Below are 17,222 nucleotides of genomic sequence, written 5' to 3' on the forward strand. Positions count from 1 at the left end.
CGCGACACCCCCGAGGAGACCACGAGGTCCGGTGCTCCCGCGGAGCCAGAGCTGCGGCGGCTGTCCCTGGGCAACAGGTTCTTGCACACGACGTGCAGACCCCGCGGACCAGCGAGGAGCACCCGACGATCCCCGCACCCTAACGGGCCCTGGGGCCCGGGCACTGCGGCGTGCGGTCCCACGGCTCTCCGCTTCCTCTCGGCAACGCGTCCGGCCGCGGCGCCCTCATTGGCCGCGCGCCCCGCGGCCGCCCATTGGTCCACGGTCCCTATTTTACATAGACCGCTCTGGACCAATCGGCGCATGGCGCCTACTTAACATGCACGCTAGCCGCCAGTCAGCGAGCGCGGGGGCCGGGCCACCACGTGCTGTTGCTAAGCTTGGGCTTCTAAATTGTTACTACCGCGGCGGGCCTATCGGAACCGAGCTTAGCATCTGTCAACATTCTCGGCCCGGCCCGAGGCGTTCGGCCAGCTCCTATTGGCCCCGGCCCGGCCCACCGCCCGCCCCCGGGGCCGGAGTGCCGGCCCCCATTGGCTGCGCCGGCCGCCGCTCGCCCTTATGTGTCAATTTGAGGGCCCGAGGCGGAGGGTGGCGGCCGAGCGCGCAGGGAGTCGGCGGAGTCGGGGAAGTGGGGCCGCCGGGCGCGCGGGGCGGGCGGCGAGCGGAGCCGGCCGGAGAGGGCCGGGCAGCGGCCGCCGCCGTCCCGGAGAGCACGGGCGCGCGCGGGCGGGCGGACGATGGAGCTGAATTCCTTGCTGATCCTGCTGGAGGCGGCCGAGTACCTGGAGCGCAGGGACCGAGGTAGCGCCCGCGCCCCTTTGTGCGCCGGGCCGCGGGCGGGCGGGCGGCGGCGGGGCCGGGCCGGGGCGGGGCCGCTGACCGCGCCGTGTGTCCGCAGAGGCAGAGCACGGCTACGCCTCGGTGCTGCCCTTCGACGGCGACTTCGCCAGGAAGAAGACAAAGGCGGCCGGCCTGGTGCGCAAGGCCCCGAACAACAGGTACCGCCCCCCGCGCGGCCGCCCTCCAGCCCGGTCCCTGGGGCGCCCCTCGGAGCGCCCCCCTCCGCCGGCCCCGACCCCCGCGCCGAGGCCCCGCCGCCGGCCGCGCGCCCCGGCGGCCAGCCTGGAGGAGGAGGCGCGCCCGGGCCGCGGCCTCAGCCCCGCCCGGCCGGCCCCGCCCGCGCCGTCGCCATCTTCCCGCGGGCCGCGCCTCCTCGGCCTCTCGCGTAAACAGTGCCACGCGTACAGCGCCAGCCGCTCGGGGTCTCCTCCCGCAGCCGCTCCCGCTCCCAAGTTGTTCCGGACTTTTCCGGCCACGAGAAAAGTTGTCGGGGGCACGGACCGCTGCCCCGCGAGTCTGGAGAAACTGAGGCTCGGAGCACAGCAGCGTGGGATGGCCCGCCCTGGCCTTTGCTGGTCGCGGGAGGGTGGGCCGCCTCTCTCCTGCTGTTGGGCCGAGTATGCCCACCCCGGGGGGGCCCGGACAATGAAGGCACGCGGAGGCTCTGCCCTGGGCCCCCACCCCACCGCGGAGTCCACTCTCCTGACCAGTCTGCTGACATTGGTGGAACCGTGGCGACAAGTGCAGGGGCTCCCTCTTTGGGACAGGAGGCCCTTTTGAAGGGGAGCCGGAAGAGGTGCAGGCTGCCTGCAGCGGCCCTCCCCCACCTCCCTTCTTTTGGCCTCATTCCCAGGCTGGAGAAGCAGAAAGCTGGGGTGCACATCCCTGCGGAGGGGGGAGGACCCAGAGCTAGGGCTCCGTGGGGTTCCACTCTCTCCGCTGCCATGAGGACCACCCCACACCTGGCAGTGCCTGGGGGCCCGCTTTGGCTCTGGACCATGTCACCAGGCGGGGAGCTGGGCTTGCAGGGGGCTTCAGGGCCCCTTGGCAGAGGGTGCGGCTCATTCCTGTGGCCTGCCCGTTCTTGGGAAACAGAAAGGCTGGCACAAGGACCCATCTCCTGTGACATCCTGGCACCCTGGGCCTGGCAAGGAGTTGGTTGAGTCTCCATCTGCCCTGGCTGGACTGGCCTCCCAATGCCAGCTCCTGGTCCCCTGCTGAGGATAGTTTAGGAAGAGATATGTGAGGGGGGCACCCTGGTCTCAGGCCTCCTGGATGAGCCAGCCAGGCCCTGCTGTTGGCTCTCACTGCCCCTAAACACCCTGGAGCCCATGGAGAACTCCTGGGCATGACCTTGGACTCCCACGAGGTACCCAGAGCTGATAATCAGAATCCCAGCTAAGACTCTGGGGGTTTCGGGGTGCTGAGTGGGTCAGGATCTGCTACTGTTTGCCCAACCCAGGACAGATGTGTTATTTTTATCTGCATGTGAAGGCTGAGGAAACAGGAACAGAGAAATTGAATTCCTTGCCTGGGGCCACCATCCCATCCCTGGGACCCCCATCCTGAGATGGGGTCCTGGCCTTCTCCATTCTGCCAGGCAGAGACTCAGGGCGCTGGGGAGGGCCAAGATGGTCTCCTGGGCTGCAATGCTCCTCTCTGCTGTTTCTCTGGGCCCAGACCGGGGGTGAGGACCAAGCAGGGCCTAGAGGATCTGGGGCCCTCACTTGGCTGGTGGGGCAGTGCCACCCTGAAAGGCTTCTGCGTCTCACCATGGCAAGAGAAAAGGATGGGCACTGCTGGGACCAGGGCAGGGAGGGGGGTGGGAGGGGAATGTGTGTCGGGGGAGGCCCTACAAGTCCCAGGAAGGACTGTGGGGGACAGTGGTTCAGTAAGAGAGAACTGGAACCAGCCTGCTGGGGCGCAGGTTCTTGGAGAACATGGCCAGGAGAGTACCTGCTTGGGGCTGCTGACGCAGGGTGTGAGCCAAGGGATGCCAGGAATGTACCTAGCAAAGCCCCAGCCTGGGGTCCCCCCTCTCCCCAGGCCCCAGGAAGATGTTCCTGGGACCCATGTTACAAACCTGCCATAGGCTATCACAGGTGTCTGGACCTGGGAGGGGCCCCAAGAGGGGCTCTGGGCCTCTCTCCATCCTCTAGCTAGCCAAGGAGTGACTCGCCTCCCTCCAGGATGGGGTCGAGCCTGGCCTGGGAGGGAGTGGCCAGATACAGCTTTCTGTATTGAAGGACACTCACTGACCCTTACCTCATCCACACGTGAGCAGACCTCCAGACCCACACGGAGGGACTGTGGTTCAGACCTTGTGGAGCTGATGGCTCTGCTCCCTCCTGGTCCTGGCCAGTCCCGGCAGAGGTTGAGGCTCCCTGCCTGGCTCATGTGACCAGCAGGCCCTCCAGGCTCTCCTAATACTGCACAGGGAGGTCCTGGGGCTGACTGCCCTGCTGAGCAGAGGGGAGGCCTTGGGCCCCAGTTGGCTTTGGTGGGGCCATGGACCATGGCAGGCTGCAGAGGTGGGAAGGATGGGCAGGCACTCCAGCTTTTGGGATGGGGATGGGCGACACACTGTCCACAGTTCCTAGAGCAGGAGAGTAAAGGCAGGCAGCAGAGATCAGTAGAAGCTCCCAGAAAGAGTGAGGGGTAGGGAACACAGCAGTCAATAGCAAACAGGTGTGCCCTGAGGTGGACATAGGAGTGCCTGAGTGCCCTCTGCTCACATGTGATGCAGCTAGGCAGGCCTAGGAGCCCTGGCTGTCGATGGGGTCCCCCCCTGGACTGCAAGGATGATGGGGAGCTTGGAGATTGGCCCTGCCGTATTGTTGTCCTGCAAGGCACGTGCTGTGGCCCTGCCTGCCAGGGCGCTCAGGACTCTGTACTCCTGTCTGGATGGGCCAGCTGGGCAGAGCTTGAGCAGCAGAGCAGATAGGGCCCCTGTACCCAGACCATGGCCCCAGAGGGAAGTGAGGGCCAGCCTCAGTCTCCCTCCTGCCCACTGGCCTGGGGAGCATCCACGTGGTGGAGGCATCCTTATATGCTGATCTTTTGGGGGCTGAGTCTTCTCTGTCCCTGGGTGTCCCCAGTGCTACGATGAGCTGTGACGATGCAGGTGGGAGAGACCAGCAGGGTGAGAATGGTGCTCCAGCTGGGTCCAGGCCAGACTACCCCGTGTCAGTGCTCACTTTCCCTTGACTCTCTGTGCTAACTCCCATAGTTCCAAAGATACCGCTGGCCTCTAGGAGAGGGGAAAAGAGAAGGCTGGTGGCTCAGGGCCTGCGAAGTCTGGGGAGCACAGGGTGGGTTAGTCCTAGTACTCCTAGTACCTTCTGGAAGGGGCCTTGGGCCCTCCTGCTGGCCAGAGCCCCCACAGGCCTCCCAAAGTAAGCCGGGTAGCCCTAGGCACCCCTGGATACAGCTGCACCTCTGTGTCTCCTGTCCTTGTCACTCAGTGCCAGGTTCTCCCACCCCAGTCTTCACTAGGCAGCCACTCTCCTTCTCTGGCCCTGCCCAGCCTGAAGCATCTTGGGACCCAGACCCTCTCTGCCACCATTGGCAGGTCCCCAGGCCCCCAAGTTATGCTGTCATTCCTGTCCTGGTGACCAGGCAGCAGAGTGAGCTCTGTCTTTCTGTCTCTCTAAACAGGTCTTCACACAATGAACTAGAAAAGCACAGGTAAGTGATCCCCTGTCCCCCACTCCTGGTTGTCCCTGTGAGCTGCCTGATGCATCCCACCACCCCCCCCCCCTTCTGCTGTGGGGATGCTGTGGCCACAGCCCCATGCCTCCTGATGTGTCCTGGGTGTGGCCTACGGTGCTGCCAGGCTGGGCCCTTACTGAGGAAGGGTCTGTCTTGGGAGGCAGCGTCAGGCTCTGCTCTCAGGCACTCCTATGCCAGGGGGGTGGAGATGGGGGCCCAGGTGCTGCTCTTGGAAGTTTTGAGTGGGGGGCAGGGCCTTGGGGCAGGACCCCCCGTGCTGGGTGATGGTCAGGCCACGTTCTCTGGAGGAGGAGAGCCATATCTAAGCCCCTTTGGGAGCAGCTTGTGAGCCCTTAGGATGCCGGCTTCCAGTCAGGAGGGTTTGGCTCTCTTAGTCTGGGGTCACCTGCACCCTGGGGCCTGCCTTCCAAGGAGCTCCCGCTGGTCTTGTGCGGGGCCACTGGGAAGGGTACCCAGTCTCTGGCCACGTGGGCCTGAGGGGACGCTTTGGCTCAGGGCGGGATCCAGGGGAGCCCCCTTCATGCCCACCTACTGGCTGTGAGTCTGGGTCTGTGCTTGGGCCTCTGGGGAGTGGGAGGGCTTAGGGAGAGAAGCAGGGCAGGGCAGCACTGTTGCCGGAGCTAGGTCCCAGGGCCCCTCCCTGGCTGACCGCGGCTTGGGTGCTGCAGGCCTGGCTCTGCCCTCAGGGGCTCCGTCATCCTGGGCCTCCTCTGAAGTAGGGACAAGGCACAGGCAGGCTCGGCCCTGCAGACAGGGACCCTCCTAGATCTCAGAGGGGTGGTGGGAGCTGGGGACGGGTACAGAGGCCCTGAAGGCAGGAGCTGTGGTGCCAGGACCAAGGGATGGCACATGGCAGCTTTTTCCTGAGCTTTGCTCCCATCTGTGAAATGGGCCAGCTCTTTCCGCCCTTCTTGGGTCAGCGTGGGAGGGGGGCTTCTGCATACAGCTGAACTTGCAGCCTGCTCTGGGAAGGCTTGGAGCTTGGCCAGTTCTGTGTGTCCTCCGCCCACCCCTGCTCTACGCCTACGGCAGCACCAGCTTCCGCTCCCCTGGGATTCGGCCCTCAGCTGGGCGGGCGCTGGGCAGGGACAGGACGCAGTGTTCTCTGGAGGAACTGTACTTCCTGGACTGGTCCTGTGTTTGAGGGGCTCCCGGGAGGCCATGGAGGTGGGGCAGGTGCAGGGGCCCGGAGAGCCAGGCAAGCCCCAGGCTTGCTCCCTGGCTGGAGGAGGTGGCCAGTCTCCGCTGGGACCGGGGAGCCTGGACAGGCACATGGGGGGGTGTTTTGGAGAAGGTTCCTGGGGTGGTGCCCGGGAAGACAGCCCCTCATGCAGACGAGGCTGAGGTAGGGTTAGTGCCAAGGGCATGGCAGCCTGTAGAGAAGGACAGGTTGCTAGCCTTTGACCCCTACAACTGCCCCTTGACCCTGCCCTTGGCCTCAGTCACCTTCTACCAAAACTCGCCCTGATAGGCTGGGCCTTGGGGTCTTTTTGAGACATAGAAGTTGGATATATGGGTGACTTGAGATCTCTGTCCACTCCTCCATCCCAGTACAGGGTCCTGTTCCGGGCTGGCCAATAGGCAGCTGTGGACAGCCATGAGGAGCCCCTGGTGGGGACTGGAGCCATGGCTGTGCCTGTGGCTGCCCAGCGCTGATGCAGGATGCTGCTGGCCACTGGCCACAGGAAGGAAAGAAGCACTGGCTGGGTCACCCGGCCAGCTCCGGGGAGGGGGGTGCGCAGGCCCTGGACATCGCCTTCCCTGGAGGTGTGCCTCCATTGGGCCTGTGGGATTTCCCTTTGCCTGTTTTTTGAGACAGCCTGGTCACCCTGAGGCCCGTGCAGCCTGGCCCTGATCCTCCTCCCAGGCCTCCTGTCCCCCCTCATAGGAAGCAGTTCCTGCGGGTCTTCTGAGGCTGGCACTCCGCTGCTGACCCCAGGCCCCGCGGCCACAGAGGTCAGGTGCTCCCAGGCAGGGTGAGGCTCCTGGCCCAAGCTCCAGGCTTCAGCCTTTGTGGGTGGAGGTAGGGAGCCTCCCCCACCTAGCGCAGGGGCTCACGGTCTTTATAAATCCCCTGACAAGTAGAAGGTGCAGGTGAGCAGAAGGGGCAACTGGGGCTGTGCTTGCCCCCCCGCCCCCCACCCCAGTGCTTGCTGCACCCCTCAAGGGAGCCACAGTTCACTGCATCTCCCTTTTTTCCGAGCAGCCAGGCCTGGGGTGGCTCAGTGCGCGGCCGTGCAGACACTGGGGGACGTGGCTCAGGAGCTCTGGGTTTTCCTCCCAGGAGTGGGGGTGGGGGTGGGGGCTCGTGGTGAGAAGCTAGGAAGGACCTGTGTCCAGAGCTGGGCTGTGGCCGGCAGCCAGAGACCGAGCTGCTGTTAACACTAATGCAGTGATTCCCAGAGGCAGGTTCTGCCTCCTGAATCCCACAGGCTTCCTTCAGGAAGTGGTGAATTTTCAAAGCTCCCAGGAATGCCAGGACGACCACAGGGTGCTGGCGGTGGGCCGGGGGCACTGTGGCAGCCTAAGAGGAGGGCTTAGCTGGAGCCAGAGTAGCCCTGGGCGGTGGGGCCTCAGCACCCCCTCCCACTCCCCACAGGGGCAGACCCCCCGGGCCAACAAGGGTGGGGACCTGCCCGGGCCCCCAGGCCGGCTCTTGGCAAAACTGGGTGCTGGCCCCACCAAGGCTGCAGTCCTGGCCAAGTGCCTGGGGACTCGGGCAGCCGCATTGTCTAGTGCTGAGCATCACACAGGGATGGTCCCGCAGACTGTCTTTGTCCCTTGAGGAGCCTCTGCTTTAGGATTTCTAAAGCAGTCTGTCCACATCTATGATGGATGCTCAGGGGACCTGAGCCCCCTGCTCAGGCCACCTGCGCCCCCCCCCTCACGGATACTAACGTGGATAAGAAGGGGACCTTGTTATCCGCTGTTTTATAACTTGACCTTTCACCTGCCACCATGCGAGCGCTGTCCTGTGTCGGTGCCTTCGCCACCGCTGCTGTCCCTGTGCCGACACCAACACGCGGCTGTGCAGCCCGTGCTCTTAGCTGTGGTCTCTGCTTCGTGGCCCGGGGCCCTGCAGCACACCTTGTCACCCTAGGGTCTGGTGTGAGTTCTGGCCAAGGTTTCAAGTCGCTGCCATGGCCATTGGGTGCGTGGTCCCTGTTTGCTTCCCTCTCTCAGTGACCCCACGACGCGTGGCCGACCGCACATTGGCTAGCCCGAGCCAGCCGGTCTTGGCAGGCAGGCCCGATGACGGCCTCCCCTGTGGGGCTTGGGTTTCCTCACAGGCTACGCGGCCGACTGGGTTTCATGTTAGCTTAGCGCTCTGTGTTCTGCAGCTTGCCTGTGTGTGTCCTTCGCCCATTTCCACAGTAAGATACTCTTTTTATTTTCGATGTGTATGAGCTCAAAATGTCACGAATACTAACCGTTTGTCTTTTATGTGTATTACAGATATTTTTCCGCTGTTATTTGTCTTTTAGCTGTGTTTTTTCTTTCTTGTACAAATTCTCTTTCTGATTGTAAAAGTAATATGTGGTATTTTATTTTAGCATAGAAAGCCTGAAAATACAAAAACAAAAAACCATAAAGCTAAAGAAATAAACGTTGCCAACCGTGTCACCCGGAGACGCATGCCTCCTGTTCTTCATTGTGTCCTGTTGCGTCTCTCGTGTGCGTCTGCTGTTTGAGTTTCTTAAACGATATTGGGTCCCTTGTCACGTAGGTAGTTCCGTATGCTGAGCACTTGTGATGCGAGAATGTGGAGTACACCAAAGTGATGGTGGGACTTGGGGTACTTTTCATTTATTTTTCTTTGTCTTGATTTGCGGTTTTTGATTTTACACAATGATCACGTACTGCTTACATAAGCAGTAGATCATTAGAATTGCCATTTGCTGGAGCGCAGATGGGCAAGCCCCCCTACCCCCAGCCATGAACTGGGCACAGTGGGGGCAGGACAGCAGGGCCCACGGTGGGAGGGTGGCTCCCCGGCTGGTGAGCTCCTCCTTGCGCACGGAGCAGGGTTGGCAGCCTGCCCCAGTGTTCCTGGCCCTGTTTTCAGTGGGGCAGCGGGCAGGGTCCTGGAGCCCCTTGGAGGTGGAGGAGCAGAGGTTCCTAGAGTCCGGGTGGCCTTGCTGGTGTGCCCCCTCCCCAGCCCTGTCTTTGTGTGGAGGTGGGAGCTCATCTCTGAAAGACCTCCAGCCTTGAGGCAGAGCACAATCTTTGTCCCATGTCCTGGAGGTTCTTGTGGACGACTTCTAGATCCCAGGGTGCTGTGGGCTGGGGGGCTGGGGGGGTTTGTTCTGTCCGTGGGAGGGTGTCATGTGGGCCTGGGTGACAGACATAGGGCCTTCCTTCTGCAGAGAGGGGCCGTTTTCATGGCTCTTCCAACAGGCCCACACCTGGTTGCCCCTTCTCCCAGGCCTCGGGTGCCCCCTCGGTCCGCTGTCTTCCCAGGCTCTGCGGCAGCAGGGGGCTGCGGATGGGCAGGGCTCTGGCAGGTCGGGGACAGGTTGATAGCTGGGAGTCGGTGAGGGAAGGGGTGAGTGGGCCAGCAGGCCGTCAATTCCTCACGCAGGTGCCCCCCTGCCCTCCAGGAGCTTCTCAGAGCTGTGGCTGGGCCTCCCGCAGAGGCAGGGAGGGTCTGGCATGTGCACGTGGCAGAGGCCCCCCGGCCGTCCTGGTGGGCAGAATGTGTTTCGGGGTGAGTTGTGGCCACCCCAGGGGTCTCTGCCAGCCTACCCTTCCACATGGATGAGCCAGGAAAGGCAGTGATTCTGATCGGCAGGACCCGGGCCAGAGCCCCTCGCCCAAGGCCCCTGTGTGAACAGTGTCATGGGGTCTTATGAGGGTGGTTGGGTGAAGATCTGTGTTTGTCTGCATGGTCATAGGGACAAAATCTGGAAAGAAGCAGCCTCCTCTCGGGGGCACCAAACTCAGGGTGGGAGGGGGCTGCTCCTTGGCCCTCCCTGACCCCAGTAGACTTGTGTTTCTGTGGTGACATGACCAGAGACCACCCTGAACTTGACAAAGTGGAATGCCAGTCTTGCCTGGGGTCCCCTGGGCCTCTGGGAGCAGCCCGAGGAAGGCACTAATCTCACCGCCGCAGGTCGTCCCCTGGCATTCTGTGTCTCCTGTGGTGGGTGGTGACTGCAGGGCGAGCAAGGGCTCTGAGGCTATAACCCGAGGGCTGTGCTGGGCTGGCTGGCTACCCGGGCCCCAGGTCTGTCTCGGGGAATCCAGAAGGTGGGTAGCTGGCTCTTTGGGGGACGCTATCAGCCAGGCTGGGAGGGGAGCCCTGGAGAGGGACCCTCAGCAGGCCCATGCAGGAGTCTGGCTGGCCGCCTCTCGTGCCCCCAGACCTCTCAAGCCTGCTGCTGCCACTGCTGTTGTCCCCCTGGCTCTGCCTCCCTGGCCTTGACGGCTCTGTGTGTTCTCTTTCAGACGAGCCAAACTAAGGCTCTATCTGGAGCAGCTCAAGCAACTGGTGCCCCTGGGCCCCGACAGCACCCGCCATACCACACTGAGCCTCCTGAAGCGGGCCAAGATGCATATCAAGGTGAGCAGGGTGGCACCCCCACCATGGCCTCAGCTGGCCCCAGCCCGTCCTGTACACCCCGGGGAGGGACCAGGGGGCCTGACGGGGAGCCACCTAGCAGGTGTCCACTGGGGACCTCTGGGGTAGTGGGGGCTTAAGGATGCTGAGGGTGGAGGGGGGCACAGGCACTTGCTGGGTTTTATCGAGAAGTGTTGGAGGGGTGGAGGAGGTAGCCATGCCGGGCTGGGAGAGGTGAAGGTGGGTGCAAATGGCCCCTGGGACCATGGGCTGTGGAAGAGAGGTGGGAGCAGGGAGGGCAGGAGGGGAAGCAGGCAGCCCAGGGGTGTTGGGAGGTTCTGGGTGGGGTTGGTCTCCTCGGGCTGGCAGAGTGGGTAGATGGAGTGAGCTGTTGTTGCGGGTGGGTGGGCCTCAAGACCACCTGCTGGTTTGGGAGTCAAAGGTCCCTCGAAGGACCCCTCAGAGCCTCCGAGCCAGCACAGGCAGGGGCACCCTGGGGCAGGGTGGCGGGAGCTTGGAGAGAGGCACGGGGCAGGCAGCCTGCCCAAGCAGAGTGCTGCCCTCAGGGACAGGCGGGGTGGGGGTGGGGGTGGAGATAGCTGCAGTATGGGGGGAATGGGGGCAAGACCACCGAAGGCAGGCTGTCCTCCAGGAGGCCGCGCCAGCCCAGGGCCCCTACGTGACTTGGCTTGGCCAAGTTGGGTCGTGGCCATGGGTCTTCTGGAGCTGATCAGCAGATAAGGAGCCTGGGCCTGGGAAGTGGTACCTTCCGTAACCCCTGGCAAGTTGGGTGGCGGCCTGCAGGGCTGGGGTGGGGTGAGAATCTGCTCTGCCCAGGTCTCTGGGCCCCAGCTCCTGGTCCTGGTCCGGGGGGTGGTCCCCCCACCCCCACTGCTCACAGCACCCCCACCCCCAGAAACTGGAGGAGCAGGACCGCCGGGCGCTAAGCATCAAGGAGCAGCTCCAACGGGAACACCGCTTCCTGAAGCGGCGGCTGGAGCAGCTGTCCATGCAGAGTCTGGAACGCGTGCGTACAGACAGCACGGGCTCCGCCGTCTCCACGGACGACTCTGAGCAAGGTGAGCATCTTGGAGTGCCCCTGGGGGGAGATGGGAAGGGAGTGGGATTGGCAAAGGAGGCAGCCCTGGGGAGGCTGGGGACGACAGCAGATGCAATGAGCACTCAGAGTGTGGTCGCCTACGGGACAGACGAGGTCAAGGCATGGAGGGCAGCGGGCCTGAGCTGCGGGCTCCCTGTTCCTCCCTAAGCCGTGGACCCAGAGCCCTCACACCCTCATCCCCGGAGCCTCTGCTGCCTCCACCGAGGCTTTGAAGGGAGCCCCGGCTGGCACCTCCATTGCTGATCCTGCCCCCTCTGTTCTCCCCAGAAGTGGACGTAGAGGGCATGGAGTTTGGCCCTGGAGAGCTGGACAGTGTTGGCAGCAGCAGTGACGCGGACGACCACTACAGCCTGCAGAGCGGCGGCTGCGGCGACGGTGGCTACAGGCCCCCCTGCCGGCGGCCTGGCCGCCCCGGCCTTTCGTAGGCCCGGTGCCCTCGGCTCCTCAGTCCGCCTGCCGACCCGGCCAAGTGCGCCAGCCCTCCAGTCCTCGAAAGCCTCTCCACGGGCCTGCTGCCGTGCCATTCTGGAAGCTCCAGCTGCCACCCGGGCTGCCCGCCTCCACCCGCCTGCCGGTCAGGGCCCACTGCGCTGCCCATCCCTCCCAGCTGGGCAGGGACCCCTGCAGGGAGATGGGGCCCAGCTCCCACATCCCGGAGCCCAGCGTAGCTGCCCACGGTCTGTTCTCAGATTCCTAATCATTCCAGAAGTATTAAATATCATTGCTGCAAATCTCGGCGGGCACCGTGTGAGGGGCTTAATGACCACTGCTGGGAGCTCAGACCCCAACCCTGGATCCCAGGAGAAAGGAGTGGACCGAGGAAGGAAGGAAGGCGTGGCTCTCCGTCCATCTGTCCATCTGTCTTTCAGTCCACGTAGGCTCCCGAGGCCTGGACAGAGGGACCCATGAAGGGCGGGACTCGGGTGAGCACCCTGGGGCAAGTGGGTGGAGAGGGGCCTTTGCACCCTATAGCTGTCAGGAGCTAGGGCTGGACTCCTGGGGGCAGGCCAGGCCACCCCACCCCAAGCTGGGCAGCTTCTGCTCTGGTAGGTCCCTCAGATGTATACACGCACATGCCTAGGCACACATGCACACATGCCCACACACGCACATGCAGACACACGGGGTCTGGACCCAGAGGGCACGCGTCTTGGGGAGGTCGGCCTTCAAGGCTCGTCTGGGCACATGCTGGCCCCAGGCCTGTGTGTGGCTCTTCCCCCCAGCCTGGCTCCCCTGCCCGGTCTGCACAGGGTGGGGGGCTCCTCTCCCAGGGGCTGGGGTGCACTGGGGCAGCTGTCTGAAGCTACAGAGTCCTCAGGAGGCTTTCTCATCTACCTTTAAAAAAAATTTTTGCTGCACTGCCCAGCAGCCCTGAATGGGGCTCCCAGGAGAGAGGCTTTTTCCCCAAAACAAGAGAAATGTTTTTAAAAAGAGAAAAAAGCTCTAAGGACTCCCCGCCAAGTGACATCAGCGTGTGCTGCCTCAGTTTCCTGAACGAGATTTTTGTACTCTATTTTCCTAGCCATTGTTGTGTCCTTGTTTGCTGAGGGGTGGGAGCGACCCAGCGTCTCAGGGACTCGTCTTGTCTGTCACCGTTGTCCAAGTGTGCCTTGTGTCCCATGTCTGGCCCCGCCCCACCCACCACCACCAGCATCTCCCTTGTGGCCCAAGGGGTGCCCCTGGCCCACCCTGCAGGTGCCCTCCTAGCTTCCTCCCGGGGTGGCAGCCCCTCCTGGCAGCCATGGCCTTCTGTGGGTGAGAGACTGCCGGGCCAGTCAGGGGTCGTGGGGATGGCTCTCTGTCACCTGGCCCCGTTGCTCGGGGCCTGCCAGGCAGCCTGGCCTCATGGTTTCCCCTGTCCCCAGCTTGACCCTTCCCTGCTCCCCCAGCTTGGGCCAAGGGCTTCAGATTTCAGATATTGGCAGCTGATGGAGATAGCCCTTCCCCCTGGGTAGCTGGGCTTGGGCATTAGGCAGCTTCTCCTGGTCTTTTGTTCCTGAAGTCCTCGTCCGCACAGCAGTATTTGGGTGGCGTGCTGTGGGGCTGGCCCGCAGCTGCGTCTGCTTCCCTCTCTGGTGCATTGTACCCAATTTCTGGATTGTGGAGAAAGTTCGTGTTTGTTTTTGGTCACGCCAATGGACACCCCGGGGCGGGTGGCCTCCTGAGGTAGAAAGAGGTCCTTGGAAGCAGCTCTGGCACAGAACCTGCCCCGCAGGGGCTCAGGATGACATGTGAAGAGCAGGCTCGTGGGAGGCAGAACACGAACTGGGGAGATTGTCCTGATATCTTGCTGGTGGTTGCAAGGAAAACGATTCTGTCAGCATCTCCTTCCAGCTTCCCTGGGGGTCCGGAGCCCAGACTGGCTTCTCCCGTCTGCCAAGCGTGCCACACGGGGCTTCTTGTGAGCAGGGTAGGAAGGCCCGAGTAGAAGATCCCACTGCAGCAGACAGAAGTCTAGGGCCCTGCGATAGTCTGCGCTCTCAGATCTTAAAGCACTAGCTCCCCCAATAGGTGGCAGCTCTGCTCCCAACCCAGCCAGCAGAGTCCTCCCTGGGTGACCAGCTGGGGCCTTCCTGGCAGTGCAGGCCGTGGCTTTTCAGGCCATGGTTCCCATGTGGGCCTGGGAGTTGACCTCACTGGCCACCTAGGGGCACTGTGGTCTGGAGGCCCCTCCCCTAGCCTGGGTCCAGTGCTAGGGGTTGCTCACACATGCTTTCGCCCCACGCCCCCAGCTCCCTGTCTTTTGCATAGGTTAGCTGGTGCTGGTGGCCAGAGACCCAGAGGGGGCCCAGCTGAGTCCACATTGGATAACTGAGCATTGCGGAGTCTATAGGAAGCAGATGGGACCCAAACAGGGCTGCGGGGGAGTCTGTGACCTCTATTCATATGCCCTCTAACACCTGTGTGGGCCACTGTGGCCCTCGGTGGCTGAGGTTTGGGTCCCCACCCTCACTGGGAGTTGACCCTACACCAGGCCACCACTGCCCCAGTGCAGACCCAGCTGGCTGGGGACACTTCAAGACAGCTGCTTCTCCTTGGAGCTCTGGGCCTGCCTCTGTAGTTGGGGTCTTGGAGGCCCAGCAGCCCAGCCTGCTCTCCAGGGCTGATGGACCCATGTGCCCAGCAAGAGCCCTGAGGGCCCCCGCCCTCCTGTCTGCCCCAGACAATCCCCATCTGCTGAGTGAGGCAGGCTTCCCCCATTCTCCCCACCCCCCCGCCTCTCACTGGGCCAGCTAACCTGGGGCTCCCTCCCCATGGCCATGTACACAGAACTCTGACCCCGGGCCCCATATAGGGCAAGTTCTGTGCCAGAGTCTGGGGCTGCCCAGGGGGCCTGGTGCTGGCCAGGTCCGTGCATCACGAGATCCTCGCCGGAGAGAATTGGGTCACCCACCTGCCTGTTTACCGGGAGGGACTGTGCTGTACCATTCTGTCTTTGTAATATAAATACAGATTTTTATACCTCATCCCTCTGGCTTCCAGTTCTTTCCATCACCATATTTTGCTCCCCTCCCCTCAGCCTCCATGGGGAGCCTGAGCCCACTGGTGACCTTGGCAGCCTTCACTGCCCTGCCCCCAGCTTCTGCTTTTGGGGAGGCCCAACAGACCGCAGTCTTTCCCCATTGCCAGCCAGCCATCATGGAGACATCACCTTCGCTGCTGCCTCCCTGGACAGTCACAGCTAGAGTTGAATGAAAGTGGAACCCCACCCCACCCCCACCATCTGCCAACCAGGTGCCCTTGCTCCCGGCCTTCTGACTTTGCTCCTGGCCCTCGGGTGGGGGCACTGTCTCATGAGGACAGCTTGGCCCATGGGGTAGTCGGCCTTAGAGCAGACAGCAGGTGTTCTTAGCCACGTGCGCTTTCCACACGGCTACTGTTGGCTGGCAGGGGTACACCCTGAGTAACCCTCCTTGGACCTGTCCTTGGCATCCCCAGAATATTTCAGGCATGGCCTCTGCCTGCTGCTGTGCAGGGTGGGGGTGTGAAATGGTGTGGTCCCAGCACAAGGCAACTAGGGGACAAAATGCTCGGGAAGTGGGGAGATGGGTAGCCAGAACAAGACTTCCTCCCCCCACCCCTGGGGCATGACAGCACACTGGAAATGGCTCAGTGATCCCCTCCAGCAGGTTCTGGGGTGTCTGGGAGAGGACCTGCACCAACATCCACCCTCCCCCAGCAGGAAGCATCACTCACCTCTTGAACCTGGACGAGTCCCCTGGGAGCACCTCTGGAAAACAAGGGAATTCCTACTGAGAACACAGCTGGGCTTGGGGTGTGAATATCAATGAGCGACTTTTAAATTCCAAATATTGCTAGGACTTAAAATCACCACCACCTTTTATGGAGCTCAGCAGCTGTGCTAAGCACTCTGTGAAATCAGAGCCCACTGTCCTCACGCTGGGCCCATCTCAAAGATGGAAAACTGCGGCTCAGAGCAGGTACCCACCTTCCCCAAGTCATCCCCTGAGTCTGGGGGTGCCTAGGAATGGACCCTGGTCCTTGGAGAAAGCCTTCTGGCCACTAGATTCCATCTCCATATTCTGCCTTGATTATAGGCAGCGCCCCTCAAGGGGGACGCCTGCCTCCATGTCAGCCTTCCTGCCCAATCTCTTGTTGGCAGGCAGAAGGACCTCAGGTGATCTTGTCCCCACCCCCAAAGCCTTCAGAATGAATCCCAGGGGACTGCTTTCTCCCCATCTGCTCCTGCACCTTCAATGCTTGCTTCCCACTCTGGCCCTTGCTCCCTTCCATCCCCACCCACTCACCAGCCCCCCAGCTCCCAGTCCCCTCTCTGACCTGCTCCTATGTGTCTTCCCATCACACTTCTGCTAGGATTAGGGCCCCCAAAATTGGGTGGCAAGGCTCTTTTCATGCCATTTACCTTCCTCCGTTCCCAGTCCCTAGATACCCCAGGCCCCTAGTGCAGGCTAACTGCATGAGGATCTTTCCAGAATGTAAATGGGATTATGCCACTTGCCCCCTGTTTAGCTCCCAGTGGCTCTCAACTGCTTCCTTGTTGCCTTCTGCCTCCTCAGCCTGTCTGGAGGGTCTTCATGAGCCCCCAAGCCCCCCATCAGGCCCCTTACTGCCCCCTTCCTCAGAACCCCTTTACGCCCAAACTCTTCCCATCCCCAGTTGAACTATCTTGGTGAGCCCCTGCCCCCAACCTGTTCCTGAGTTTTTACTTTTGTTACATGAATATCAATGTGATGGAAGACAGAATCACTTTCTTCACACCATCTTCCTTGATACCCTTGCTTTCTTCTGACTAGGCAGGATTAATAGGAAGAGTGGAAGTGCCACTTTCTTGCTCAGCTAGATGCTGAGCGTCACCCCGTCTCTGGCCCTCCTGGCTCCAGTTTCTGCCCTCCAGGTGGCTCTCAGTCCCTCCAAGAGCCAGCTTGCTTCTACTCTCCCCCAGGCCCAGGAGCCTCCCGGCATCTGTCTCTGGCCACCCTTTTGTCACTGAGAATGTCACTCCTCTGCCTGGAAAAGCCCCCGACTCCTCTCGTTGTTTGAAGAATGAAGCCCTGCCCATACCCAAACCTGCATGTAAAAATAAGTGATCTTTAACATCAGACTTCTAACTAGTATTAGACTATCTAAACATATTGTCCAGAACCTAAAATACTTTTTAGTATCAGCAGGAGAAAGAAGATTTCTACATGAAGGAGAAGAGAAAAAGCAATCTGCAAGTCCACAGCTGGGCGTGGACGCTGCTGAGGGCCTGGCCTGCCCCCTTCCACCAAGGCTTATCTGTGGGTTCCCTTCATCTTTCGACTCTGTAAGGACCCCACTAAAACCCCGAATGATTTTGATTGGAGCAAAGAAACCTCATCTTGGAAGTAAGTGTAACCGTTTTGGCTTCTTCAATCCCAAGTGCAGCCAAAGTACAGGAATGCCCCGATGAGATTTCAAAGCCAGCTTTGGGGGCTTTATGGTTAAGCCCCACTGTATGTTGTT

The 17,222-nt window shown here is 61.8% G+C and overlaps 1 protein-coding gene across 2 annotated transcripts; it reads left to right on the plus strand.

Annotated features, from left to right (window-relative positions):
• Positions 1-578: 578 nt before the first annotated feature.
• MXD4 (MAX dimerization protein 4) lies at positions 579-14,722 on the plus strand. Of its 2 annotated transcripts, XM_045996768.1 has the most exons (6): positions 584-804; positions 902-1,001; positions 4,501-4,530; positions 10,024-10,138; positions 11,052-11,214; positions 11,523-14,722. In XM_045996768.1, the coding sequence occupies exons 1-6, from the start codon at positions 741-743 to the stop codon at positions 11,678-11,680; spliced, it is 630 nt and encodes a 209-aa protein (XP_045852724.1). In that variant the 5' UTR covers positions 584-740; the 3' UTR covers positions 11,681-14,722. The 2 variants fall into 2 exon arrangements, with proteins under 2 accessions (XP_045852730.1, XP_045852724.1); XM_045996774.1 differs by lacking the exon at positions 4,501-4,530 and having other exon boundaries at positions 579-804.
• The last annotated feature ends 2,500 nt before the right edge of the window (positions 14,723-17,222 follow it).

Source organism: Meles meles, chromosome 2, assembly GCF_922984935.1.
Source record: "Meles meles chromosome 2, mMelMel3.1 paternal haplotype, whole genome shotgun sequence".
Taxonomy (NCBI): domain Eukaryota; kingdom Metazoa; phylum Chordata; class Mammalia; order Carnivora; family Mustelidae; genus Meles; species Meles meles.

What these genes read in the sequence shown, in the direction of transcription:
- MXD4 (XM_045996768.1), top strand. Translation starts at nt 741, where the DNA reads ATGGAGCTGAATTCCTTGCTGATCCTGCTGGAGGCGGCCGAGTACCTG. An exon ending in CCTGGAGCGCAGGGACCGAG is followed by an intron (nt 805 to 901) that starts GTAGCGCCCGCG and finishes GTGTGTCCGCAG; the next exon opens with AGGCAGAGCACGGCTACGCC. An exon ending in AATGAACTAGAAAAGCACAG is followed by an intron (nt 4,531 to 10,023) that starts GTAAGTGATCCC and finishes GTTCTCTTTCAG; the next exon opens with ACGAGCCAAACTAAGGCTCT.